This window comes from Chenopodium album, chromosome 7 (assembly GCF_948465745.1).
Source record: "Chenopodium album chromosome 7, dcCheAlbu1.1, whole genome shotgun sequence".
NCBI classification, from domain to species: Eukaryota; Viridiplantae; Streptophyta; class Magnoliopsida; order Caryophyllales; family Amaranthaceae; genus Chenopodium; species Chenopodium album.
Window position 1 is genome coordinate 46,200 of NC_137840.1, and position 24,062 is coordinate 70,261.

The following is a 24,062-nucleotide window of genomic DNA, read 5'->3' on the forward strand; positions in this document are numbered from 1 at the left end:
AATTAGACAAGTATATATATCATCTATGAAGACCACGACGCACTTATAAAGGTACTCATGAATCTGATGATATCCAGACCTCAAATCGATCTTTGAGAAAAATCCTGCGCCTTTTAATTGATCAAACAAGTCTTCAATTTTGGGCAAAGGATACTTGTTCTTAATAATCACCTTGTTCAACTCACGGTAGTCTATACATAGCCTCATACTACCATCTTTCTTCTTGACGAACAAGACAGGAGCACCCCAAGGAGAAACACTCGGCCTAATAAAGCCCTTGTCAATCAACTCTTGCAATTGAGTTTTCAACTCTTACAATTTAGGAGGCTCCATTCTATACGGAGCCTTTGATATTGGGGCAAAACTAGGAACTAAATCAATATTGATGAACTCGACGTCTCTTTCTAGGGGAATACCACGCAATTCCTCAGGAAACACATCCAGATACTCCCAAACAATTGGAATACTCCCAAGCTTTTCTTCCAGAGATAGGTCCTTCACTACACAAAGGAAGACCTCATTGCCCTTTTGTCGCATCTTTCTCATTTTTAGAGCGGAAACAAACTTCACGCCTTTCTTCACCATGACACCAGAATAGGAGATACGGTTTCCTTTAGGGCCATGAAGCATCGCCTTTTGATCGCGACAATGGATGGTTGCATGATATTTCGACAACCAATCCACCCCGAGACTCACATCAAACTCGATCATTGAAAACTCTTTCAGATCCGCAAAAAGCTTAGCCCCTAAGATATCAATAAGCACATCTTTAAACTCATTATGGCACAGAAAATTCTCTTTAGAAGGGAGAGATATCAAAAACTTTACAGGTGATCAACTAGTCAAATTAGCTTTACCAACAAAGTCACTAGGAATGAAAGACACAGTAGCTCCAGTATCAAACAACACATAAGCAGGTACAGAATTAACAAAGAATGTACCAGAGATCACATCCGGTTGCACGTCTACTTTAGCCTATTGTCATCACATAAATGCGGTTTTTGACAGGAGCGAAATGATCAACAGATTTAACAATAGGAGGATAAGAATCATTCGGGTTCTTAGGACACTTGAAGGAATTATGACCCACCTCTTTACAGTAGTAACATACAATTGTAGATCCATCACAATTCTTTCCTGGATGATAGTCTTTTCCACATGTACGACACTTAGAGTGAGAACCCAACCTGAAACTCGAACCAGAACCAGATCCCTGCAGATAGTTTCCTTGTTTACTAGGGTCAATCTTTGGCTTCTTAGCCGGGGGTTGAGAGAAAGTAACAACCGACTTCTTCACACTCATGCTCCTTGTAGATTCCTCTTCTTGGATAAAGGCATGGATGCTAAGTGCAATCTCGTAGTCACCCTGAAAAGAACTTGCATCAGAACTTAGGACATTGGTCCTAACCTTAAGATCCATCTTCTTGATGTATCATTTTACCCTCACAGATTCTAAAGGCACAATAAAGGTGGAAAAACGGGATAACTCAGTGAACTTGTCTGTGTACTCCTGGATCGACATAGACCCCTGAGACAAAGACAAAAATTCTTCTTGCTTTTGCCAACGAAGCTCATCAGGATAAAATCTTTCCTTTAGCCTGGTAGAAAATTGTGCCCACCCAAAACTAGGCACCACCATACACTTCACGAACTGTACTCCACCAGTTGTCGGCTTCCATTTTTAGATAATAGGAACCGATTGGCACCCTCTCTTGCGGAGGACAATTATTTGCAGTGAACAAATTCTCCATCTCTCTGAGCCAACTTTCTAGAACCATTGGGTCAGCGGTTCCTTCATAGGTAGGTTGTCTATGACGGTCAAAACGATCAAAGACTAATTTCCCTTAAATAGGAGGAGGTGCAACAGTTTGATTTGCCAATGCTAAAATGGCATCCTCAATCGCCTTTCGCCTGCGTCGTGCAACAATCTTCTTAGAACTCATTTGTGGAGGCATTCTACAAAAAGAGCAGACAGGTTAGCTTATAAAACACATCAAGACTCAACACATAAAAAGAGAAAAAAATATACCCTTGGTTTCTTCCTACCCAAATAACTCACTCATAAACTTCTTGAAGCCTAATATGTTAAACTTCTAGATAACAATAACTACATATTTCGTAGAAAAAATGTAGAAACTCGATGAGAGTTGAAGAACGTTTTGCTCTCATACCAACTGTAACACCCTGTCTAAAACATAAGGCATGACGTTAGCGGAAATAACGTCGAGACGGAAATGTCACTCTAAAGGTTACCAAAAGGGAATAAAGAAAATGGTTAATATATTTGAGATAAATAAAGTAAAGTGAAAGAAATCCCAAATGAACATTAAACACTTCCAACGAGGGAAAACAACCTCAAATCCGATAATCCCAAAAGAGAAGGTTTAAAGATAACTAAATAAAGTCTTCAAAAAACTGCAAAAAAATAAAGTAAACACTCTGCTCTTAGCCCAGATTCAACAGGAACTACTCTTCACCTGCAAATAACATTAAGGTTCCATAATCTGTGGGGAGTAACTAGCAGTTCTCCCAGTACTTGTAGAAACACATAGCCAAGTATAGAAAAGCTTAGACACTAGCACAAAACTTAACAACTAACATGTGGGAACATCAACTCAAATAATAATTACCAGTTAAACTCGAGGAAAAAATAAAACATGGAAAAAATGATTACAATACAAATCAAGCATGTAAATATAACAACGTAAAAATATTACCACAAGAATTCGAAAAGAAAGAAATATAGCAACTCAAAACAAATGGTAACTCATTTAGACGATAATTAACACTTGTAAAGGTTCCTTCCCAAAAACAATAGAATCTTTAAAATATATAATTTTTAACAACCTTTTTTGAAAATAAGATTTATAGTGAGGCAAGCATATAAAATATGAACGCCGGTGAAATCCGCAGCCCACCATCAAAGGTTTGTCAGGGCGAACCTACAGACGATTCCACATCCGTCTGCGTCTGAGAATGGCCAAACTCCCAGTTTTCCTACTTGAATTCCGCAGCCCGAGTAGTTCTAGATGATAACAATTAACCTAGAAAATTACATCTCGAATTCCGCAGCCCAAGATGTTGGCATGTTCCAACCATTGAATTCTGCAGCCCAATGGTTGTCTAACACTCACAATATATATATATATATATATACATATATAAAATCTATAAACATACTTCTTAAAAATCATTCGAACACAAATAGGAATCATCAACCCCAATTTAAAGTACTGCTGGTCTTTACTTCTAAGGCCAAAATTCTATAAAAAAAAAAGTCCTTCCAAAAGAGTTTTACTTCAAATTATACAAAATCATTTCTATATCATAACAAGGTGTCACTCTTATTGTTTGGATTTGGGTACGAAGCTAATTATAACAAAATATCACAATACACTCCGTACACAACCCTTGGCGAAGCGGTGCTAAAAACAGTGTTATAATACTTTAAAGCACAACGACGTCGACAACTTACTTGACACTTTAAAACCATTTTTACAACTTTATAAACATTTACAACCTTAATCAATCTTTGCTACTTGTTCATAATCCCTTCACCATATTAATTTATCACGTATGTAAAAAAATTACCAAACTCTATACAACAAAAGGGATAAGATACAACAGAATAAAATTACCCATGATTTTATTATTAGCTAAACATGAAACTATTAATCTAAACATGAGTACTAGGGACAAGATCATGATAAAATACATATACGTGCAGCAACATCAATGATATGATGTGAGAATAACTCGGATTGTGACTAGGATGAAAATTAGAGGAAGTTTACACATCTAGCTTTAATCTAAAAAACACTTGCTTCTTGAAATTAAATCAAGAGACATCAAAGCCTCGAAATTTCCCTACAATATCAATAAGCAAACCTCATGCATAATCAGCAAGTGGGAAGCAAGTATTTGAAGATTTTCAACCAAAAACAAGCGCATTAACCATGATCCAACCGAAATAAACGAGACTAGAACAACTTGCAATATAAGACGACTATTATATAGTTGATCATGAACAAAACAACAACATGTAGACATGCATGTAAGCAATCTAAAGTAACATGATCCACATAATAGCATTCTCAAGCAAACTACATTGTAAAACAGAACACAAGTTCGTTTGACCGCAACAAAAAACTCAAACAACTAAGCCTAATTGTATCTAACCTTAACTTTAACCCAACCATGGTTTCTAGGGTAATGGAATAGTGCTAGTTACCTAGATTAACTTCCGATAAAAATCCCAAGAAACAAAAAGAACTCAATATGAACTGGTCCTCTTGATGAACTTGAAAACCTATACAAAACAAGATTGAAATAAGATGTATGTATAACAAACCATACAAGAGGGGGACAAAAAAGGTAAGGGTTTAACCCAATTAAACTTACCTATTTTCACAGCCAATTTAAGAGGGAAAATAAGATGATCCTTGCAACAATAAAACCCATCAACAATCTCACAAGAATTGAGGAAAAAGGAGATAAAATATGGAGGTGAAAGAAGGAATAGTGCAAATACTTTTGATAATTGATTCCCACGATCAATGGGAAAGGAAACTGATGATTATTTTCTTAATGAGGTCAGCAAATATGATGGGTTAGGGAGTTATAAGAGGCAAGAGAATATAAATTGAAGGCATCAATTAAGGGGAGCATTAACTTGGCAACTAAAGAATCAATGAGAATCCAATATCTAACTTTCAAAACCAACTCAAATACTAGTAAACTACTCCAAACCCACGTCCAAATCAGTCCAAGCACCTCCTTGATTATAGCCCAAACACCTAGATTTGGTTCGGTCCATAAAAGTAAATTCGATGTATTTCGCCTCAACCGGCTCAACTAAAGACCGTAAATAAATAGTTAACAAGCAATATTTCAAATTAGTTTTACACACTTATCAATCATAAATTAAAAGTATTATGATTTGAATAGAAAAACAACATTATACACATAATCATTTGAAATTTACTAGTTCAAAAATATGGGGTGTTACACATACCCACCTTATACCCGCCCCAAAATCGTCCTTAACCCTTTGCCATGATGCTCTATTGTATCACATTATTGATGATTATATCAAATTAGGTTAAGAAAATTGGGACTTTCACTATTCAAGCTTGTTAAGTCTTTGGGGGTATCAAGTTTCATGAATTATCAACTTTTCTAAAAGAAATATGGTGCGGGTATAAGGTGGGTACGGGGCGGGGCGGGGCGGATATGGGGCGGGTCTACTCTAAAATCCATACCCGCCCCATCACCCATGGTGGGTACACATTTTATACCCATTCCCGCCCCATCACCCGCCAAACCTCCCTCCATCCTCGCCCCACTTAACCCGACTCACTGCCATCCCTATTTCCACCAGCATTTTGGGAATACCCATCCAAGTATTCATGCTCGGAGAAGAGAGTATCCGTCCCTGGATTAAAGTCAAGGGCCGCATTAAACTCGGCTAAGGACATGACATGCTCACAATTGAAATGCTATAAGCCGATTTCAATGTCTTTGTCACCAATCGGAGTAGAGGTCATAGAGGCCAAGAACTCCCATGTTGGCTCAAGGTGTATTGGATAGATTTTTTTGATAAAGCTACCCAACCCAAGGTTGTCGAATAGAACCCATAAGTTCTCATTAATGCCTAATTTGATCATGCTAAATTGATGGTAATGTCGTGAGGGCTTTATGGTTCTTTTCTTGAATTTAGCCCATTGTGGCTTATGGCTTTGATTAGAGAATCGGATTTTTGGTAGAGGAAGAGGCTCTTCATTTTGTGTTTGGGAGGAGGGTGTGTTTGATGGAGAGAGTTTTTCAATGGTGATGTTTGTTTTTCTCTTTTTAGAAGTGAGGGCTTTCATGATCTTAGACATTGTTGCTTCACCAAATTCACAACCAAAAACAAAAATATCAACTCCACAAATCACTTAGAATCACCACAAACACAACACTACTACAAACTTGGTTCAACCAACCAAGAACACCAATCACCACATACAACAATTTACTACCAAAATCAACCTTCCACAAATTGCACAAATGAGCTACATAATCAACAACAATACAATGTGAGGCATATTCAATCAACAACAACACATATAATCAACACAATTTCATAATCAATCACCATATTCATCAAATTTGATACTACTACTATTCACAATCATCAAACAATCAAATTCTTGCAACAAGATGATATAATAATGTAAAATAGAGGTAAAGAAGATGATTATACCACACTAGAAGTAAGATTGACCAAGAATTAGTCACCAAATTCCACCACACCGAAAAACCCCAATTTGCTCTTCAATGGAGGAGAGAGATTGGAGAAGGAGAAATGGAGGAAGTTAGTATAATTTTTTATGTAGATGATGAATTTTGAGTAGGAAATTGTTGAATTTGTGAGTTATTTTGATGATTTGAGGGTGATTGTGGATGATTTGGGAGTTTGGTTTTTGAGTTTTTGAGAGAGAGGGGGTGCAGACGAGAGTGAGTTCAAGAGGAAATGAGGAAAAGAAAGGTGAAGGTAAGAAAGAAGTAGTCTCGGCTGGGCAGATGCGCGATTGCGCAGCAGGGGTGCGCGCCCGCGCGCCCGCTGCTCTCCTTCTTGTTTTCTTCTTTGTTCTTGGTGCATTCATACATGGGCTTAATGATCTTCATCATTCCCAGGGTTATTGAACCCACTATACCAATCAGTTTCAAAACCACTTTTCAGTGGGTTCAACATCCCAAATTTATGCGAGCACCATTATGAACCCACCAAACACAATTTTGCTTCAAATTTAGCTCAACTTTTCCTAATTTACCTCCTAAACTACCTTACCCAATCAACTCGAAATTCAATATTATCCAGCATACTTTCACCAAATACCACAAAATACCTTCCCATTATGCTCACACTCATTTGAGGTAGTCCAAATTCAAATGAATTCAACCTATTAATACAAATACAAAACAAGTGAAAGAAAGAAAAGCAATTAAAAGAAAACTAAGAAAAATAGAACCAAAAGAAATAGTTAGAAAACCGGGTTGCCTCCCGGGAAGCGCTTGCTTAAGCTCCTTAGCTCGACCCTTCCTCCAAATCATGGAGGGTCAAAGAACACCCCCTTGTTCAAAGTGGTAGAGGGGACAAACTCTTTCTCAGTCCTTAGCAACTTCAAATCGTTGCTTGATGTATTCTCACTTGATGTAACTTTTGAAACAAGCTTATTTTTCTTCAAGTTCATTTTATTCTTCATAAAAGCTCTCCTTTTCTTCTTTGTCTTCTTACTCCTTCTAGTGGACGACTTCTCACCAACAACACTCTTGGAGTCAACCTCATCTTCTTGAGGGTAGAGCTCAAACCATGGAGGAATATCAATCACCTCCTCATCCTTAAGCTTCAAAGGCTCCTTGCTCTCTTCACTAACCTGCTTACATTCAACGCTCAAAGGCACATCATCACAAACCTCAAGAACTTTGTTAGTAGAAGAAACAATCATGCATACATTATCATTAGAATGAGGGGGAATTTATGCACGTAATTCCATTCACGAGAAACAAAGATTCATGCATCGGCTTAAGCTCAAAACTAGTCTTATTCTTACAAACTCTCAAAGTAATAAGACCTCCTTTCACATCTATCAAAGCTCCCAAAGTAACTAAGAAAGGTCTCCCTAAAATGATAGGTATGTTATCATCTTCTGTTATCTCAAGCACAATAAAATCAACCGGAATTTTGAACTCTCCTATCTTGAGGGGAACAACCTAAACTCTTCCCTTTGGAAACTTAATAGATCGATTGGTTTAGACACCTGATAGTGTCTCCCCAAAAACCAAACCCACTTATGAGTACCTTTCACTTCATTTGATTATCGAACGAAGTGAAGTATGAAAAGTCTTGTGATGCGGTTGTTTTAATAAAATATTCTTTCTTTCTGTTTTCAAAAATGTACTTTATTTATTTAAAATTTCTAGTCCAATTTAGTTTGGTCCATGATAAGGGTCCAAAAATAGTGCAGTTGTATTGGGCTCGAAAAGAGTTTTCCAACGATATATTATAAACCCAATTCCGATGAATAGTGAGGAAGTTATGGCAAAAATATTAAATTGGGCCCGAAATGGTTTTATGGCCCATTAATCTAGTGAAGAGCTCATTAATTAATATTCTTAAAGTTATTAGGATTGATTTTGATTTTCTAGAATAATATAGAAGGTTATTTTGAGTTCTAATGAAGTTAGGATTAATAATTATATATTTTATGAAAATAAAGAATTCTATTTGGATTAAAACAAGTGTTTTAAAAGAGATTAAATCTGATTTTTAAAAGATAAGTACGGAAGTTATTAATCGAATTTAATTAGATTAAGGATTCCGCATGAACCAGCACAAGACAACAAAGTTGGCGCGTCATGACAAGCCTGTCGCGTCACGCTGGACCCTTGCGACAGGGGCAGTTTTATTCCCGATACAATTTGGTCTTTTTCTGATTGTTTTCGGGCTATTTTCTCTATAAATAGGATCGTATTTCCTCGTCTTTAATCATTCACAATCACCAACAATATTCTATTCTCTCTCTCTCTCTCTTTCTTAAGCTTATAGCTTTTATTTCTCCCTCTTTCTAAGCCTAGCCTTTTAAATAAAAATACCGCATTCACGAGTTCTAGACACACCTAGCCAAGATCGAAGTTGCCTTCGCCCTAGACGTGAAAGGTTGATATTTTTGAGGGTTTGGTCCCAAATCCCTATTTCAATTATTTAATTTAATTGTTTGGTTTAATGTTTTCCTTGAAGTTACTAACATGTGTATTATTTTGAAAGAAAGAGATACGAGGCATCGAAGTAAGTAATTTAATTACTTAGTTATTCTTTTTCTCTAGAAAGCATGTTTATATTCTATTAATTCCTAGTATCATGTTAGGATGTTATTTATTGCTTTCTAGTATCATGTTTAGGTTGCTTCCTATTTCTTCTATATATCATGTTAGTATCATGTTAGGGATAAAGATTTGATCTTTAATGTTTAGTGACATGCTAGGACTTGTTATTAATCTTGTTAGTATCATGCATAGGACCTTGCTAATATTATTATGCTTTGATGAGATTATTATGATAATGATGATTGTTGTATCAATATTATGTTACTTAATATCATATTATTATTATTGTTTGATCACGCCCTCTTTTGCAGGATTAAAGGGAATTTATACTTGTAATCACGCTTAATAATATAATTAATAATCTTGTTTAGGTTAATATGATTATAATTCAAGTGATCACCAATAATGGATTTGTTGTGCATTAATATTCAACCAACATAGATTAAACAGGTTTAGGGTTAATAAATTCATTGTATGTTAGTCAGAAAGCACACATGAATATGAGAAGAATAAAGTAGAGCCTTATTATTACGGCAGGTTCAATTTATTTTAAGTTGGATTTGTACCTTCATCCCCGAATATAGTCATGGTTCCAAACCACTATAGAGTTAGCAATCTCATGGATCGTGAAGGGGTGTAACCTTCACCCTGTGAACGGCTTACAAGTTCTTAAAACTTGTTGGCGACTCTTTTACTCTAGCTTCCTTCCCTTTGGACGCAACCATACTTAAGTGTATGGTCACATTGGGGCTCAAGTGTGGGATGCTTGAAGTATTCCCTACAGCTTTTGGTGACTCCGCTGGGGAGGATTTCTATTTTAATTAATAAAATTTATTTTGGCAATGATTTAGAATGAGTGGATGAGACTCGAAAATTTCTAAGTATTCATGTGCGTAATTTTGATTGACATAAGCATAAAAAAGGTCCACATTGGTTAGACCATCCGTAATGCGTAAAAAACATAGGATTTTTTTACACGTAGGAAATTTGGGAAATATCTTTCACAACTAGAATCGAAATAACACTGCGAAAAACTGGAAAATTTTAAGAATAGAAAGCTGCCGAGGCATGTAGGAACTGGCGCTGAAAAAAAGAACTCTTGTAATGCGATGGCTCTGTTGCTGTGCGACATCAATGTCGCGTGGAGACAAAGTCATCGTCTCACGACAGACTCTATTGTCTCGCACTATGTTCTTCCAATACCGAGCCAGAATTCTACCTTCTTGTTTCGACCAGTTCTAGTACAATTTGCTGGACTCTACTTCTTAATTGAGTTTTCTCACTTTTCTGAACCTATATGTGTTCTACATATGGCCATAACCCTCTGGGAATTCACGCTCCATCTACCCAATCGAACGCTCATGGCAATGAAGGGTACATCCGAGTTTGTGAATTCACCAACCGTAGAAGCAAGTTTAACTTGCGGGGTCCCATCCACACGCGCCAACCCTTCCAAAGGTAAGGCTTTCGCGCGATGCATCTGGACTCATAACCATGGACCCTCTTTGACTAACCCTTATCCTTGAACTTTAGAGAACTAGAGCCATGGTAAGGGTGCAAACTTATTGAATCATATTGTGCTTACTTGACTACATGTGCATCTATTTTGTGCATGTTTACTCTAACCGTTTGTTTGACTTGTGTTTGAGTCTAAATAAACTGATTAATTACTAAAGGAATTTGCTTAATTAATTGACCGATTAATATGAGTTTTTAAAGTTTAAATAAAATAATCGAACCTGACTTAGTACGTACATCTATAGGATCTTCGCGCCGTGACAGAGCTGGCGCATTGCGGCAGTCCTATCCTTTGTGCGATGGTCCAGTTTTCTGCCCGAGTCCTCACACCGAGTCTAATTAATCAGTTTATTAGTGGTAAAATCCGTATTGAGTCCTTAATTTAGCCTAGATACATAGTCCCATGGCCTTACACAAGAGTCAAATCATGTCACTTTCACTCACTTCTAAAGCACACACTTTGTATATATGTTACACTTTGACAATGTCTAGAGAGTCTTGTGTGCACGTGTTTTCTGTCATTTTTTTAGGGGGTTAAATCGGATATTAATCCTCCAAACATAACCATGTTGTTTGAACCCTATACTTGATTCCCAAAAATATGCACCCTATTTTTGCCCTTTTGCAGCTGTTTCGGGTCTTTTTTGGATTTCCTGGGATACTGGTTACGCTCTGCTGGCAATGAGTCGGCCCCACCTGCAAAACAACGAATATTCCGGCCAACGGAATATTCGCCTCCGACGATCAAGTCAGTGATCAGAACGGAAAAAGGCTAGAGAGAGAAAGTAGAGAGAAGTTGGAGCTATTTAATGCTCTGTGTTTTCAATTGTCTGAATCCCCCCCCATCATAAATGATTGGGGTATTTATAGGGGTGGGACTCGTGCCCCTCTCTAGGGTTTATACCCTAGATTTGCGTGACGTGATTGGCTGCGCAATCAGCGAATGCCACGTGCCACTCTGGGGGCGCCGTTTTGCGGCTTTCAGTGTCATCTCTCGGGATTTGGGCCCTGACGTTGTTAGGGCTTTTTGGCGTGCTGATTTTTAGAAGGATCATATTGCCTAAACACATGGCATCTTCCCGTGGTGACACGTGTCACCCTATAACCGGGCCACGTGTCATTATGGGATTGGCCTGAGACCTTAAGAACTCTGGATTGCGTGGCATCTTCCCGTGGTGACACGTGTCACCCTATAGCTGGGCCACGTGTCACTATGGGATTGATCCACGTATACGAGGTATTTTTATCCTCAACATTTGCCCCTCAGAGGGGATGGCTCGTACACCTACAGGCCGACTCCTCTGACCTTTAATAGCCTTAGCGCGTACAGATGTATTAGGGTTTTGTCAACTTTCTGTCCGCCTGACAATTGTAGGGCGAACGCCTGTCTATTCAAGCGGCGCGGACGAGACTGGGCCGTCGATTTTTTGCGACCGTCCTGCCATGTCGGAGAGAGCTTTAGTTCTGCCAACTTTCCCTTGGACGCGCCGTTTATTAGGTCGTCCTTTCCGTTTAACTTAACGGAGTTGCTCGTTGCCCTTCCAAATTCTAGGTCATTTTTTCAAATTGTAACCGTTCAGTTGAGTTAGGCGGGAAAGTTGAATTTACTATCTTACCCCCATAAATTTTTCCTATATATACAAGGGGTTTGACTTCATTTTGGCACTTTGGAACTTTACATTTTCTAGTGAGAAGTCAGAGCTTCTAGAGAGAGAAACTGTTTTTTCCTTTGAATCTTCAAGAGCTCCGCCGCGCGTTTGAGTTTTCCGGTGATATAGGTTGAGTTTTCCGATCAATCTTCAAGGTTTCCAAGTTTTTAACACGTACAGAGGTAGGCCGCCTGTTTTTCTTTTCCTTGTCTTTTTATTTCTTTGTTTGTTTAAAAGCTGGCTCAACACTCGGCTTCGTCCGTTTCTCCTCATGAGGCCGGCCGTTCGCCTGGGACTGAGGAGTCTAGAGTGGACGGAGACGAGCTGTCTTCTTCATGGAGTGGGTCCATTTCTAGTGTGTACCAACTCTCATCCACCCATTCTTCTCTGTCCCTGCAGTCGAACATGGCACGAATGATGCAAACGCACGACCGTCATGCGGCCAGAAATCCAGACGGAAGTCTGGTAAACCCTAGGCCTCCTTACGACCCAAACAACGTTAATGCTGAGACCCCTTCTACCACTCCTACGACCGCTTCCACGGGCACTTACTGCTCGGCCGTGGAAGTAACTTCCTCATTTGAGGAGCGTCAAAGAACTCAAGGCGCTCCTTTAATGGGGGGAACGTCCGGGCAAACTCCGGGGTTGAGGTTCCCCCAATATGCCAGCTCGGTCATGGATGGGGCCGAGTTGCTACTCTGTGAGGGGCCTCCTTCCTCTTCTCGAGCGGACGCTGATGCGTCCGTCCCCACTCCCTCAGAACTCTATCTCCGATATGGCAGGTCGGACAGACTAAGAACGGGGATTTCACTTAATGAACCGTCCGACCTGCCCCCTCGCAGAGCTCCTCCTACTGGGAGTCAGGCGGCCGGTGCCAAGGATAAGGGCAAACGGCCACTTGAAGACATTATCTCCCCCCGAGGCGGTCATAGTTCTAGGAGCCACAGCTCGGTGGAGGCAGCCGTCCTTGACAGAGTGCTGTCTTCCGAGTTTGGGAGTGCTCCTCAACGAGAAGAGGGCGAAGCTGAGAATGCGGCCGAGGGTGGAGCGGCGGCCGCAGAGGGCGAAGAGGCGGCCGAGGAGGAGGTTGCCAACATTGACAACTTCAAGGATCCGTACGCCTGCATGGTGGGTAGCACGGCCTTGGGCTACCTGAACCACAACTTTGAGGAATACAAGGCATTCCTCCTCCTTGGGGAAGGATTTGAGATCCAGTCTCCAAGGAAGTCCCGCGCTTTGGCCGCCTGGGAAGAAAAGAGAGGCCGCGCCAAAGATCCTTCAGCGTCTACAGGGCGGCCTTGGACGTTGGACTGCGCTTCCCCCTCCATCCTTTCGTCCGCACAATCTTGGACGAGTATGATATTGCTCTCTTCCAGCTGATGCCAAACAGCTGGTTGAACATTTTTGGGTAGCTGGTGACGTGCATCTACAAGGGCTTCGAGCCAGACTTTGCAGTTTTCTGTGAGATGCACTCACTGACTAGGCTGGACGCGGATACGGACGACTGGCTCATCTTGAGCACCACTAGAGATTACATGGTGGTGATGGACCGCGTCTCCAAGTGGCGTGACTGGAAGCACCGATTCTACCGCATCAAAACTAAGGACGTCGAATTTAACTTGCGGATGAATCGGTTCAATGCTGAGCCAATTCAACTTGGACGTGGGGATCTCAAGCCCGATAAGCCACCCGTCCACCCCAGCCAGGAGCACCAGCTTGAATATTTCAAAGTCAAGCGGGTGAAAAGGAACGACAAAACTGAGCGCGTTCCAAGTAACTGGGTCCCTTTATCCGGCTGGCTGCGGGATCCCACCTTTATGTCCGCCTATGGCCTGTAAAATAACCTGCCCCAAGGTGGACGCACGGACACATATTCTTATACTTACACATATTATTTGATCTTGAAAAATTTTCTAACTCTTTTTCTTCCTCTTTCAGCTGAGGCGTACAAGATGCTGGACAAAGAGCAAAAAGGGGAGGTCAACATGTCCGAGATTGACCTGGCTCGGTACAAGGCTCTCCAGAGACTGTACGAGCAAACTAAAGGAGTAAGTAAACCCATCTAGCTTTCTTCCTTACGTCCGTGTATGCATTACGGAAGAGATCTTCTTCCTAACTAGGCTCGACCTATTATATTATCTTGCTTTCTTTTTCTAACTTTTGTTTCTACAGCTGGCCACTCCAACCCCCAGGTCCAAATGGAAGCAGTCGTCTCCTGCATCCAAGACGGATCAGGACGACAAGGCGTCCAAGCAAAGGAAGACGGTCGCGTCCAAGACCACTTCCACTTCTGCGGCCAAGACAACGTCGCGGACTGTCTCAAAACAGTCCAAAGGAGAACAACCCCGGCTGAGCGATAGCGGGGCCTCCAAGTCCATAGATCCGGCCTCCATGCCGGGTCATGTTGGGTCCGAGAAATCGGACGATAAGGGTAAGTCGACCCCGGCAAAACCGACCGGGCCAGAAGTGACTCCGCCCGTCCAAAGAGTCAATGAATCTGATTGGCTTGATGCCAATCAGTCGGCCGACGATCAGCCTGTCCGGACGGGGGAGGAGAGTAATGAGCTTGCGCCGCCCCCGCCGTTCACTTTCAACCTTCCTACTCCTCCAAGCTTCTCTGACGGTCAGTTCCAATAACTTTGGATTTTATTTTATCCCTTTTCTTCTTTTTTTTTTATTAAGCTTACATTAAACTCTTTGCGTCTGCCTACAGACATTGCAGAGGAGCTTCAAATGAAGCTGCCCGGCCAGTCCCTTACTGGAGCGGACAGGAAGGCGATGCGGGAGGCCATGGCCCGGGCCGTCCCTGCTGAGCAGCGAGACAAGCTGTGGGGAATACATGAGGGCTTCCTCGGCCCGATTATCAATTGCAGCGCTGAGGTAAATTTTTCCCTCAAATGCACTTAGCCAATTTTTCGCTCATTTTGCTAACACATTTACCCTGTACGCAGCTCTTCCTGCGGCTGAATGCCTTCCTGGAATGGAAGGACAAGGAGAATGAGCGGCTGAAGCATGCCTGGGCCAAGATTCAAAAGACCCAGGATGCCGTTACTGGGGAGGTGGCCGTCCAGCGCCGCTATTTTGAGACCCAAATCAACGCGCTGTCCGACAAGGCTGCGCGGCAGGCGGAAAATTTGGTGAAGCTGGGCGAGGCCCTACAGCAAGAGTCCGTGGCCAGGGAGGCCATGAGACAAGAGAGGGACCAAGCCTTGCTGGACGGCGAACGCTGGAGGGCAGGGTTCGAGGCCTCCGAAAAGCTTCAGAGTGATGTGGCCTTGGCCCAAAAACACTTGAAGGAGGCCTTGGACGAGTCGGACGCTCTGAGGGCCGAGGTGGAGACCTTGAAGAAGTCTGTTGAGGACTTGACTCTCCAGCTGAAGACGCCTCGGGCCCCTAGCGTAGACGAGGTCGTCCGCATTGAGCAGAACGCTGAGGATAGGCTGAAGAGTTTCTTCTTCGAAGTGTTCGAGCTCATGGTGGAAGATGGGGAGGCCGCCTATTTTCAAGAGCGCTTCACTAAGCGCCTCAACTTCGTCTGCCTCAGGGAAGAAGCTAAGAAGGCTGGCCAGCCTTCTCCTGAGCTGGACGCCACACCAACAACCTCAGAGGATGAGGAAAATCAAGTGGCGGCCGGCCATGATGGTGAAGCGGAGAGCAAAGAGGTGCCAGCTGAGGACGCCTCTCCTGCGGCTTCTCAGGATCCCATCCCAGTCCTTGATTCAGCTTCTGCCCCGGCCGCCCCCTGACTTTCAGCTTTCTCTGCTTTTAAGCTCTATTTATGTATATTTTTCTTGACTTTTTCAACCGCCTTTTCGAGCGGTTTTATGTAAGATATTTTACCGCCTTTTGAGCGGCCCTTTTATTAATTGAGTTTGATGATTTTTCTTCATACTTTGCATAGTTCATACTTAACAAGTTTTTTGCATTTTTATACACATACTTTTCACGTTTTTATATCCTCGTACAATTGGGGGGTATGCCCCTTTATTCGGCGTTCACCTAGTCCATACTTTGGGTGGTTTGATTGGCTTGGTAGAATTTATACCTTAGGTGGTATGACTTTTACCAAGTTAATCAAATCATAATAATGATTGCCCTTGGACTAGGTGGTACGCCGAATCAACACATATATTGGCCGTTCAATTGGCTTTGTGTGAGTTTGTCCATTGAAACTATCGCTCGGACGCACTCAAGAAATTCCAAGTGTGATCTCAACTTAAAATTTTCATGTTCGGCTAGGCTGGAATGCCTTTGTATGCCCTTGCCCCACTATGTGGGTTTCACAGGGTACCTTACCCTTATCGTCCGCATTAATTTAGGGCGGACGCATTCATGTGAATTTTGGGATCAAGCTGCCCATTCTTATTTTATTTAATTTATTTTTGTTCTGCGACCGTGTTGCTATGTTGCAAGTAACCTACTTGCAACTTTCACGCGGCCTATCCGTATAAGTTATGACTGTACAAATAAGCATAAATTAAATGGAAAAATAATTATAACAATGTTTGACTTTTTCATTAATTTGTCAAAATTACATTGTCGTGGCCGTACGGCTTACATTGCTCGGTCAACAGACCTAGCTGTATACACAGCTTTTTGGCTAAGTAACTAACCATAATATTTCTTCAGATTTTCAGTGTTCCATGTGCGCGGGATGGGTCGGCCGTTCATGGCTTCAAGATGGTAAGTCCCATCTCTGACCTCTTCCCTGACTCGATAAGGCCCTTCCCAATTTGGGGTCAGCTTGCCATCCTCATTTGCTCGCCCCACCGCCTCCATCTTCCTTAGGACCAGATCTCCCAATTTTATCGGCCGCTTTGACACTCGGCGATTGTATGCCCTTGTCATCCGAAGACGATAGATTTCGTGTCTAAGCGCCGCATTGCCCCTAGCTTCAGGAAGGAAGTCTAGAGCGGTCTTCATGGCTTCCCAATTGGCCGCTTCATCATATAGCATCACCCTAAGAGTGGGCTCATACATTTCAATTGGAAGGACCGCCTCAGCACCATAGACTAAGAAGAAGGGAGTTTCTCCTGTGGAACTTTTGGCCGTGGTCCGTATGGACCACAGCACATTAACCAATTCGTCAGCCCACAAGCCGCCTGCTCTTTCAAGCTTGTGCTTAATTCCATTGGAGATCAATTTGTTGTATGCCTCTACCTGACCATTTGCTTGTGCATAAGCCCCGTGACACGTCAGCTTTTGCCGCGTCGCGGCATTTTTGCTGCTGCGCGGTAATTTCAGTTTTTTACCGTTTTTAAAATAATCATAACTTTTGATCCGTAACTCGGAATAAGACATATAATATATCATTGGAAAGCTTATCAAGTCTAATTTCCAACCCAATTAGAATCAAGTCAAAATGATATATTTTAAGATATGGTCGTTTTAGAGGAAGGGTGTCGGTTTTAGGCCGAGTTTAGTGTTTTGCTCATATCTTTTTCGTTATAGCTCGGAATTGGGCTTATTATATATGGTTGGAAATCTTATTTAAAGGCCTATCCAACAAAAGAATAATTGGATCAAAATTTTATAGCCATAAAATCAGTTTCTCTCAGTTTTGCGATGTGGACACGAAAAGTGGAATATAGGTTATGGTTTAGGGAAATGAGCTAGAAATTGGATTGGTTCATGAAATATATTGGATAGAACATGAATTTAAGCACTCCAAAGATTAAATACTCAACTCGACCAATAATGGCGGTGAAAGGTGTTCATCAACGGGTTTGGTTTTGGGGAGACATTTTTAGGTGTCTACAGTAAGTGTTCCGCCAGATCGAGTTGCAAATGTTAATTGCAATAACAATTTGAAGCAACCCTCGATCAAAGGAGGATCTTCAGTGCGTACCATTGAAGAACACCCAATCCAAGTCGAGGAGGATCCGCTAGATAAGGTGAATTGGCGTCCCACAGGGCATGTCAGGAAGCCGCGTCGCAGTCAAACCACCGCTAGACCGGGTGAGAAACCGCCCGATCAAGCGTTAGGCCAAGGGTCCTAGTTATTGTACTTGGTAAGAAGGTCGTGCGAGACCTAGATAAACCAGCGCTTTGCGAGAGGCAACCCGTATTTCTTGCTTTCTAGACTAAATTTTTCTTTATTTTTATTTTTATTTCTTTTAGAGAGGTGAGGAGAGTGAATTTTACCTTTCATGAGTGTTTTGTACAGGTTTTAGATCACAAAGTACGGAGGTTTCAAGAGAAAAAGGTGAAGAAAGAGAAGCTTCAGGCCTGGGTACGGGCCCGTCGGGCGAGGCTCACCCGATCGGGCGCGCACCTAAGGTCGGAATAGAAGAAAATTTTGCCCGATCGGGCGCGAAATATTGATTTTATCGGAGCTTAATTTCGCCCGATCGGGCAAGGAGTCCCGATCGGGCGCGCAAGTGAGGGAAGAAATTAAGGGAAACTTCGCCCGATCGGGCGGAATTTTGGAGAAATCAAGTGCCACAAAAAGAAATATCGGGCGAGCAAAGGGCGATTTCTAGGTTCGAGTTTGCGCCCGATCGGGCGGAGGTCGCCCGTTCGGGCGCGCACTTTGCAAATCAGCATAAGCCACCTTCGCCCGATCGGGCGAGGCGGGCCCGATCGAGCGCGCCTATTTATCCGGATGTTTTAAACATCCTTCCCCCTTTCTCTTTTCTTTTTTTCTTCCTTCTTCTTTCTCATTCACACTTTCTCTCTCTAAAACCTCCATTTTCACACCTTCAACTCCACTCTCTTTTCATGATCTCCTCAAATTCACCCATCAAAACCTCAAATTTTTTACATATTCTTAATCCTCACACCTTTCTCTATATTTTCCACCCATTTTCTCCCACTTTCTCTCATAATTTCTTCTAACCCTTAGAGAGAGAAAGCCCTAAATACCCAATTTTCCACATTCACATGGCTTCAAAGCGTTCTAGGACACAAAGGGGTGAAAGTTCGAGGCCACAACAACCAATGGTCAACCCGGAGCTTCAAGTACCGGGATGGGAGGAGGTTGTTATCACCTCGGAGGAGCAACGGGCTAGGATGATAAACCTCATCGATAGACAGGTAATCTCAACCCGCTTTGTTCATCATCCCACGTTATCTAGACTAGGACTTGATAAATATGTGGAAAAATTGTTTAAAGGTATAGGCATGAGTGGTTTCTTTCAAATGTGCCAAGATACATATGATTATTTAACATTAGAATTTATCTCTAGTTTTAATGTTATTAAAATGAATGATATAATCACTCATGTGAAATGCCGATTGTTGAACAACGATGTGCGTTTAACTCTTAAAGAATTTGGGAAGTTGTTTGAATTAAAATTGGATAAACCAATTGAACCCTCCCAAGACCACATTGTCGTGGTCTACAAGAGACTCACCGGGGAGGGTTTGGCTAACCTCCAACACGCCAAAGGGACGTGGACTCAACATCCCGTCCCAAAGTTTTGGCAAAGATTTGTCAGCCTCACTATTTTTGGGAGGCATGAACCGACAAATGTTAGGAGGGATGAATTAGAACTATTGGCATCCTATGTAATCCCCAATGCTGAAAAATTGAACATACCCCATAGGATAGCCAATCACTTCCAAAGGGCGGCAAATACGGCCGAAGCGGGTAGGTCTAGGGCACCTATTTATTTTGGGGGGTTAGTGACCCATATTGCCATAAAACACCTAGGTTGGAACCCGGATGGGCATAGGAAAATAGTAGGCTCAAACCTCATGGACCTCGCCTATTTAGGGAGCCTAAACTGGGTGCAACCCGTGGGAGGTGACACTTGGTGGATAGTCCACCGACAATCGGGTAGGAGGGACCAAGCCTTTACCTTACCCAACCCCGCCTTGACCAAATTTGAGAAGGGGAAGCCTTCTTACACATTTGAGATTAACGGTCAAGGCGAGGTTCAAGCACCTCACCCTTCACCACAACCCCACCAATCGCCCCAAGACTAATCCCCCCAACACCATTCACCACACTACCCACCACCTCCACCCTTCACCTATGGCATTCCCACTTCCTCGGTCGACTATAACGTCGACCCCAATGCCCCTTATGACTTTTCGGCTTTTAGGAGCCAATTGGACCGTATAGAGTTGGGGCAAGGGATAGTTGAGGGTATGATGCAAAACCTAGACGCTAGGTTAAGCACCTTGGATGGTCGGGTAGGACACATAGAGAGGAACCTTGGGAGGGGTTTATACCCTATGTAAGATGACTATGCACGCCGAGGGGCTATTCCCTCCGAGGCATTAGTTCCCGACTGGTTCCAATACCCCCAAGGAGGGTATTCCACCCCGGAGCTTTTGGTACCTATGTGGACTACTCTTCAGTCCATGGATACGGGGGTGATGGGGGGAAATGTGAACCCTAACTACTTTGCAGGTGGTTCGGGTTATGGTGGTGCTGGAACGAGCCAGGGTGGTGCCGGCTCGAGCTATGGAGGAGGGTATGAGAGGATGGATGATGATGAGGAGTAGCTTCTCCTAGCTACCCTCCCAAGTCAATGAGGACATTGCTTGATTTGGCTTGGGGGAAGATTTCTTGTATATATGGTAACTCTCTTCTCTATTTATTGCTTTCTATGTTAGTTTTATTGCTTTCTTAAAAAAAATACAAAAAAAATTGAAAAACAAACAAAATTCAAAAATACGTTCCAATGAATTGTAAATCATGCTTCCCTGTGTCCCATACTTAGAAATATTGTTTTGATTCTTGGTATATGATAATGAGCTTTGTGAATTTGTTGATCATGATTTGAAGTTTAATTGTTTGAAACCTTAACATGCGTCAATTTTGCCCAACTACTTGTGAATATAGTGCTTGACTAGTTTATTTGATTAGTGTAGGGAATAATTTCAAGCCTTTAAATCCCACTAGCTTGAACCCCACTGTGATCATACACTAAAGTACGGTGGCGTCCAAAAGGGAAGAAGATAGAGCAAAAGAGTCGCCAACAAGTTTTTAAGGAACTTGTAAACCGTTCACGAGGTGAAGGTTACACCCCTTAACGATCCAAGAGATCGTCAACTCCATAAGGTCATGAACCAAATAAGGGTTCGGGGATGAAGGTACAAATCCAACCTAAAAGAGATTGAACCTGCCCTAATAACAGGCCTCTACTTTATTCTGCTCGTATTCATGTGCGCTTTCTGACTAACATGCAATCAATAGATTTACCCTAAACCTGTTTAATCTATGTTGGTTGAATTTAATGCACGAACAAATCTATTATTGGCGATCACTTGAAATTATAATCACAATTAACCCTAACAAGATTATTAATTATCTTATTAAGCGTGATTGCAAGTACCAATTCCCTTTAACATGCATAAAAAGGTGATCAAGCAATAAAGAATAATAAGCATCAAGCAACATAATCAATAATAAATAAAATAATCATGAATAATAATTATAATCATAATTAATAATAATAATCATGTTAAAGCATAATAAAAATAGCAAGATCCTAGGCATGATACTAACAAGATTAATAACAAACCCTAGCATGTCACTAAGCATTAAAAATCAAATCTTTAACCCTAACATGATACTAACAATCATAAATATTAGGAAGAGAATAAAAGGCATCACATCAATCATATTTAATATTAAAATTACCCTAGACATGATACTAGGAATATCATAACAACAATATAAACATGATATCTACATCATAAATCAATTAATCAATTAAAGCACTTACTTGGATGCCTCGTACCTCTTTCTAATAACAAAATACACACGTTAGTAACTTCAAGGAAAATAATAAATCAAACAATTAAATTAAATAATTGAAAGAGAGATTTGGGACCAAACCCTCAGAAATTAAAACCTTTCACGTCTAGGGCGAAGGCAACTTCGAATATGGCTAGGTGTATCAAGATCTTGTGAATGCGGAATTTTGTGTTAAAAAGCAAAGTTTAGAAAAGAATACTAAAGAATTAATATTATTGAGAATTGATGAAAGAAAGATGAAGATCGTTGGTGAATAAAGAGAGTTGATGATTGAATTGTAGATTAAAGTTGGTGAATAAAGAGAGTTGATGATTGAAAACGGAGTTTTTGATACGATATTTATAGAGAAAAACATCCAAAAAAGAAAATTTAACAAAACAGAGTCTGAAGATCGAAAAACAGCATTGGCGCAAGCCCTGGCTAGTTGGCGCCAGCACCAGTGGCTAGCGCCTGGCGCCAATCCCGGTTCCAGGCGCCAAGGCCTGGGGTTGGACGCCAAACTGTTTTTCAACGCGTTTTCGAAAATCTGATAAATTTCCTGTACTGGAAGATAAAATAATATAATTCCATCGAAAATGCTATTTGATCTTGATTAAAACTCTGAAGAGTCCGAATTGAATTAGGAATGAAAAGAACCTTCTAGAATGTTTTAGAAGAATAAAACCATTCCTAATTGTATTAGGAATGATAAATTATATTAGGCCCTCCCCTAGATCATTGGGTCGTACATAAAGCTCAAACCGGACCCAGTTTAGTAAATTGGCCATAATTTCCTCAACATTCATCGGAATTGGGCTTATAATATATCGTTGGAAAGGTTTTTGCAAGCCCCATACAACTACACCACTATTGGACCCATATCATGGACCAACCAAACTGGATTGGCTGTTTTCTTAAAATAAAGTTTTCAAAAACAGGGAAAAGAGAAAAGAAATAAAACTTTCCGCAACACTAGACCTTTCCACACTTTCGTTTCATTCGATTATGATTCGACGTGAAAGGCACTCATCACTGGATTTGGTTTTGGGGAGACACAAATGGGTGTCTACAATTAGGAATGTGTGTTAGTTCCTGGTATGTCAATGAATTTGAGTATTGGTTTGCAACTATAAGTAATGTTTATATAGCTCATTATTATGCACATTGAGGAGGACGAAGGCATTTGTTCTTTTAGGTAGCCTCCAGATAATTGTAGATACATTTGTTCCCTTCTTGCTACCCATGTTGTTGCCTTGACTTTTTGTTGTTTTATTAGCCACATTACAAGCCTATTTTGCCCCATTGGTTACTAGTCCCAAGCTTGGACTGGGGGAGCTATTAGTGAGTGAGGTGAGGGAGTTTGTAGTGTGCTTATTATTTGCACAATTTGGGTGGGTTTTGAGAAGTTGTTTTATCTTTGATCATGTTTATTTTTGATGAGTTTGAAAGGTTATATTTTCTTGAGAAAAAATAAATCATGATGTTATGAAAAAAAAGGAGAAGTTCAAGAAAAAATAAGTGAACTTCAAAAGAGAAAAAAAAAAGCAAAAAAGAAAAAAAATGTTCAATGTTAAAATGTTCTAGTTGGAGGTTTATAAAAAAAAAATAAGAACTTCAATGAAAAATTCAAGTTTGGAACTAAAGTTTGTTTATTCACTCCATTTCTTTATTATTATATCTTATGAGTGAAATTGTAAGAATTGGGATTGTTTATTATGATTGGAGTATATTTGGTTGATATTAGAGTTGGTTATGTAGGAGATGTTGATCATTATTTATTTTGATCATGGGTTCTACTAGGATTTGCTCCCTTAAGCATGGCTTTACTCTCACATTTTCCCAAATTTATCCTACCCTTTACCCTAGCCTTACATTACAAGCTTTAAAGACCTTCCGACCTTTGTGCATAGAGTTGTATGAATGTGAAAGTGTTGTTTATCAATGCAAGTTATGACTTGACATATTTCGAGTCGACAAGTAGGTTGAGCGTTCATTGTTTTAAACACACGAGAGTGTGAGATGGGGGCATTAAATCTATATGCTCATGTGGTTTGCTTTACTTGACAATTGTTGGGGATGAAGGATAATTAGATGTATGAGATTGATTGACATTGAAGCATGTTCATTAGACTTATCTTGAATCGTTTGTGCTTGATTTTGTTTATTGGGATGAGGCATGTTTTATATGTTCGTTGATGACCTCTTTGCTTAGGGACAAGCAAAGGTTTGGCTTGGGGGAGTTTGATATATCCAATTTATATAGTGTTTTACCCCCGTCCCATGGTCATAATTAGTAGTGTTTTTGGCTCTTTAGAGCCACTTTTATTACTAATTTG

The 24,062-nt window shown here is 41.0% G+C and overlaps 1 protein-coding gene across 1 annotated transcript; it reads right to left on the reverse strand.

Moving 5' to 3' along the window:
- Positions 1–312: 312 nt before the first annotated feature.
- Positions 313–1,639, reverse strand: LOC145639817 (uncharacterized). The gene is made up of 4 exons (XM_081691147.1): positions 1,448–1,639; positions 1,091–1,366; positions 858–975; positions 313–746 (listed from the first exon to the last, which is right to left on the reverse strand). Exons 1-4 carry the CDS (start codon positions 1,637–1,639, stop codon positions 313–315), a joined length of 1,020 nt encoding a protein of 339 aa, XP_081547273.1.
- Positions 1,640–24,062: the final 22,423 nt, after the last annotated feature.

Coding starts and splice junctions, on each gene's coding strand:
- LOC145639817 (XM_081691147.1), bottom strand. CDS start 1,639: ATGGTGGTGCCTAGTTTTGGGTGGGCACAATTTTCTACCAGGCTAAAG. Junction 976..1,090: donor TATGTTACTACTGTAAAGAG/GTGGGTCATAAT, acceptor TGATGACAATAG/GCTAAAGTAGACGTGCAACC. Junction 747..857: donor CATTCCTAGTGACTTTGTTG/GTAAAGCTAATT, acceptor TTGATATCTTAG/GGGCTAAGCTTTTTGCGGAT.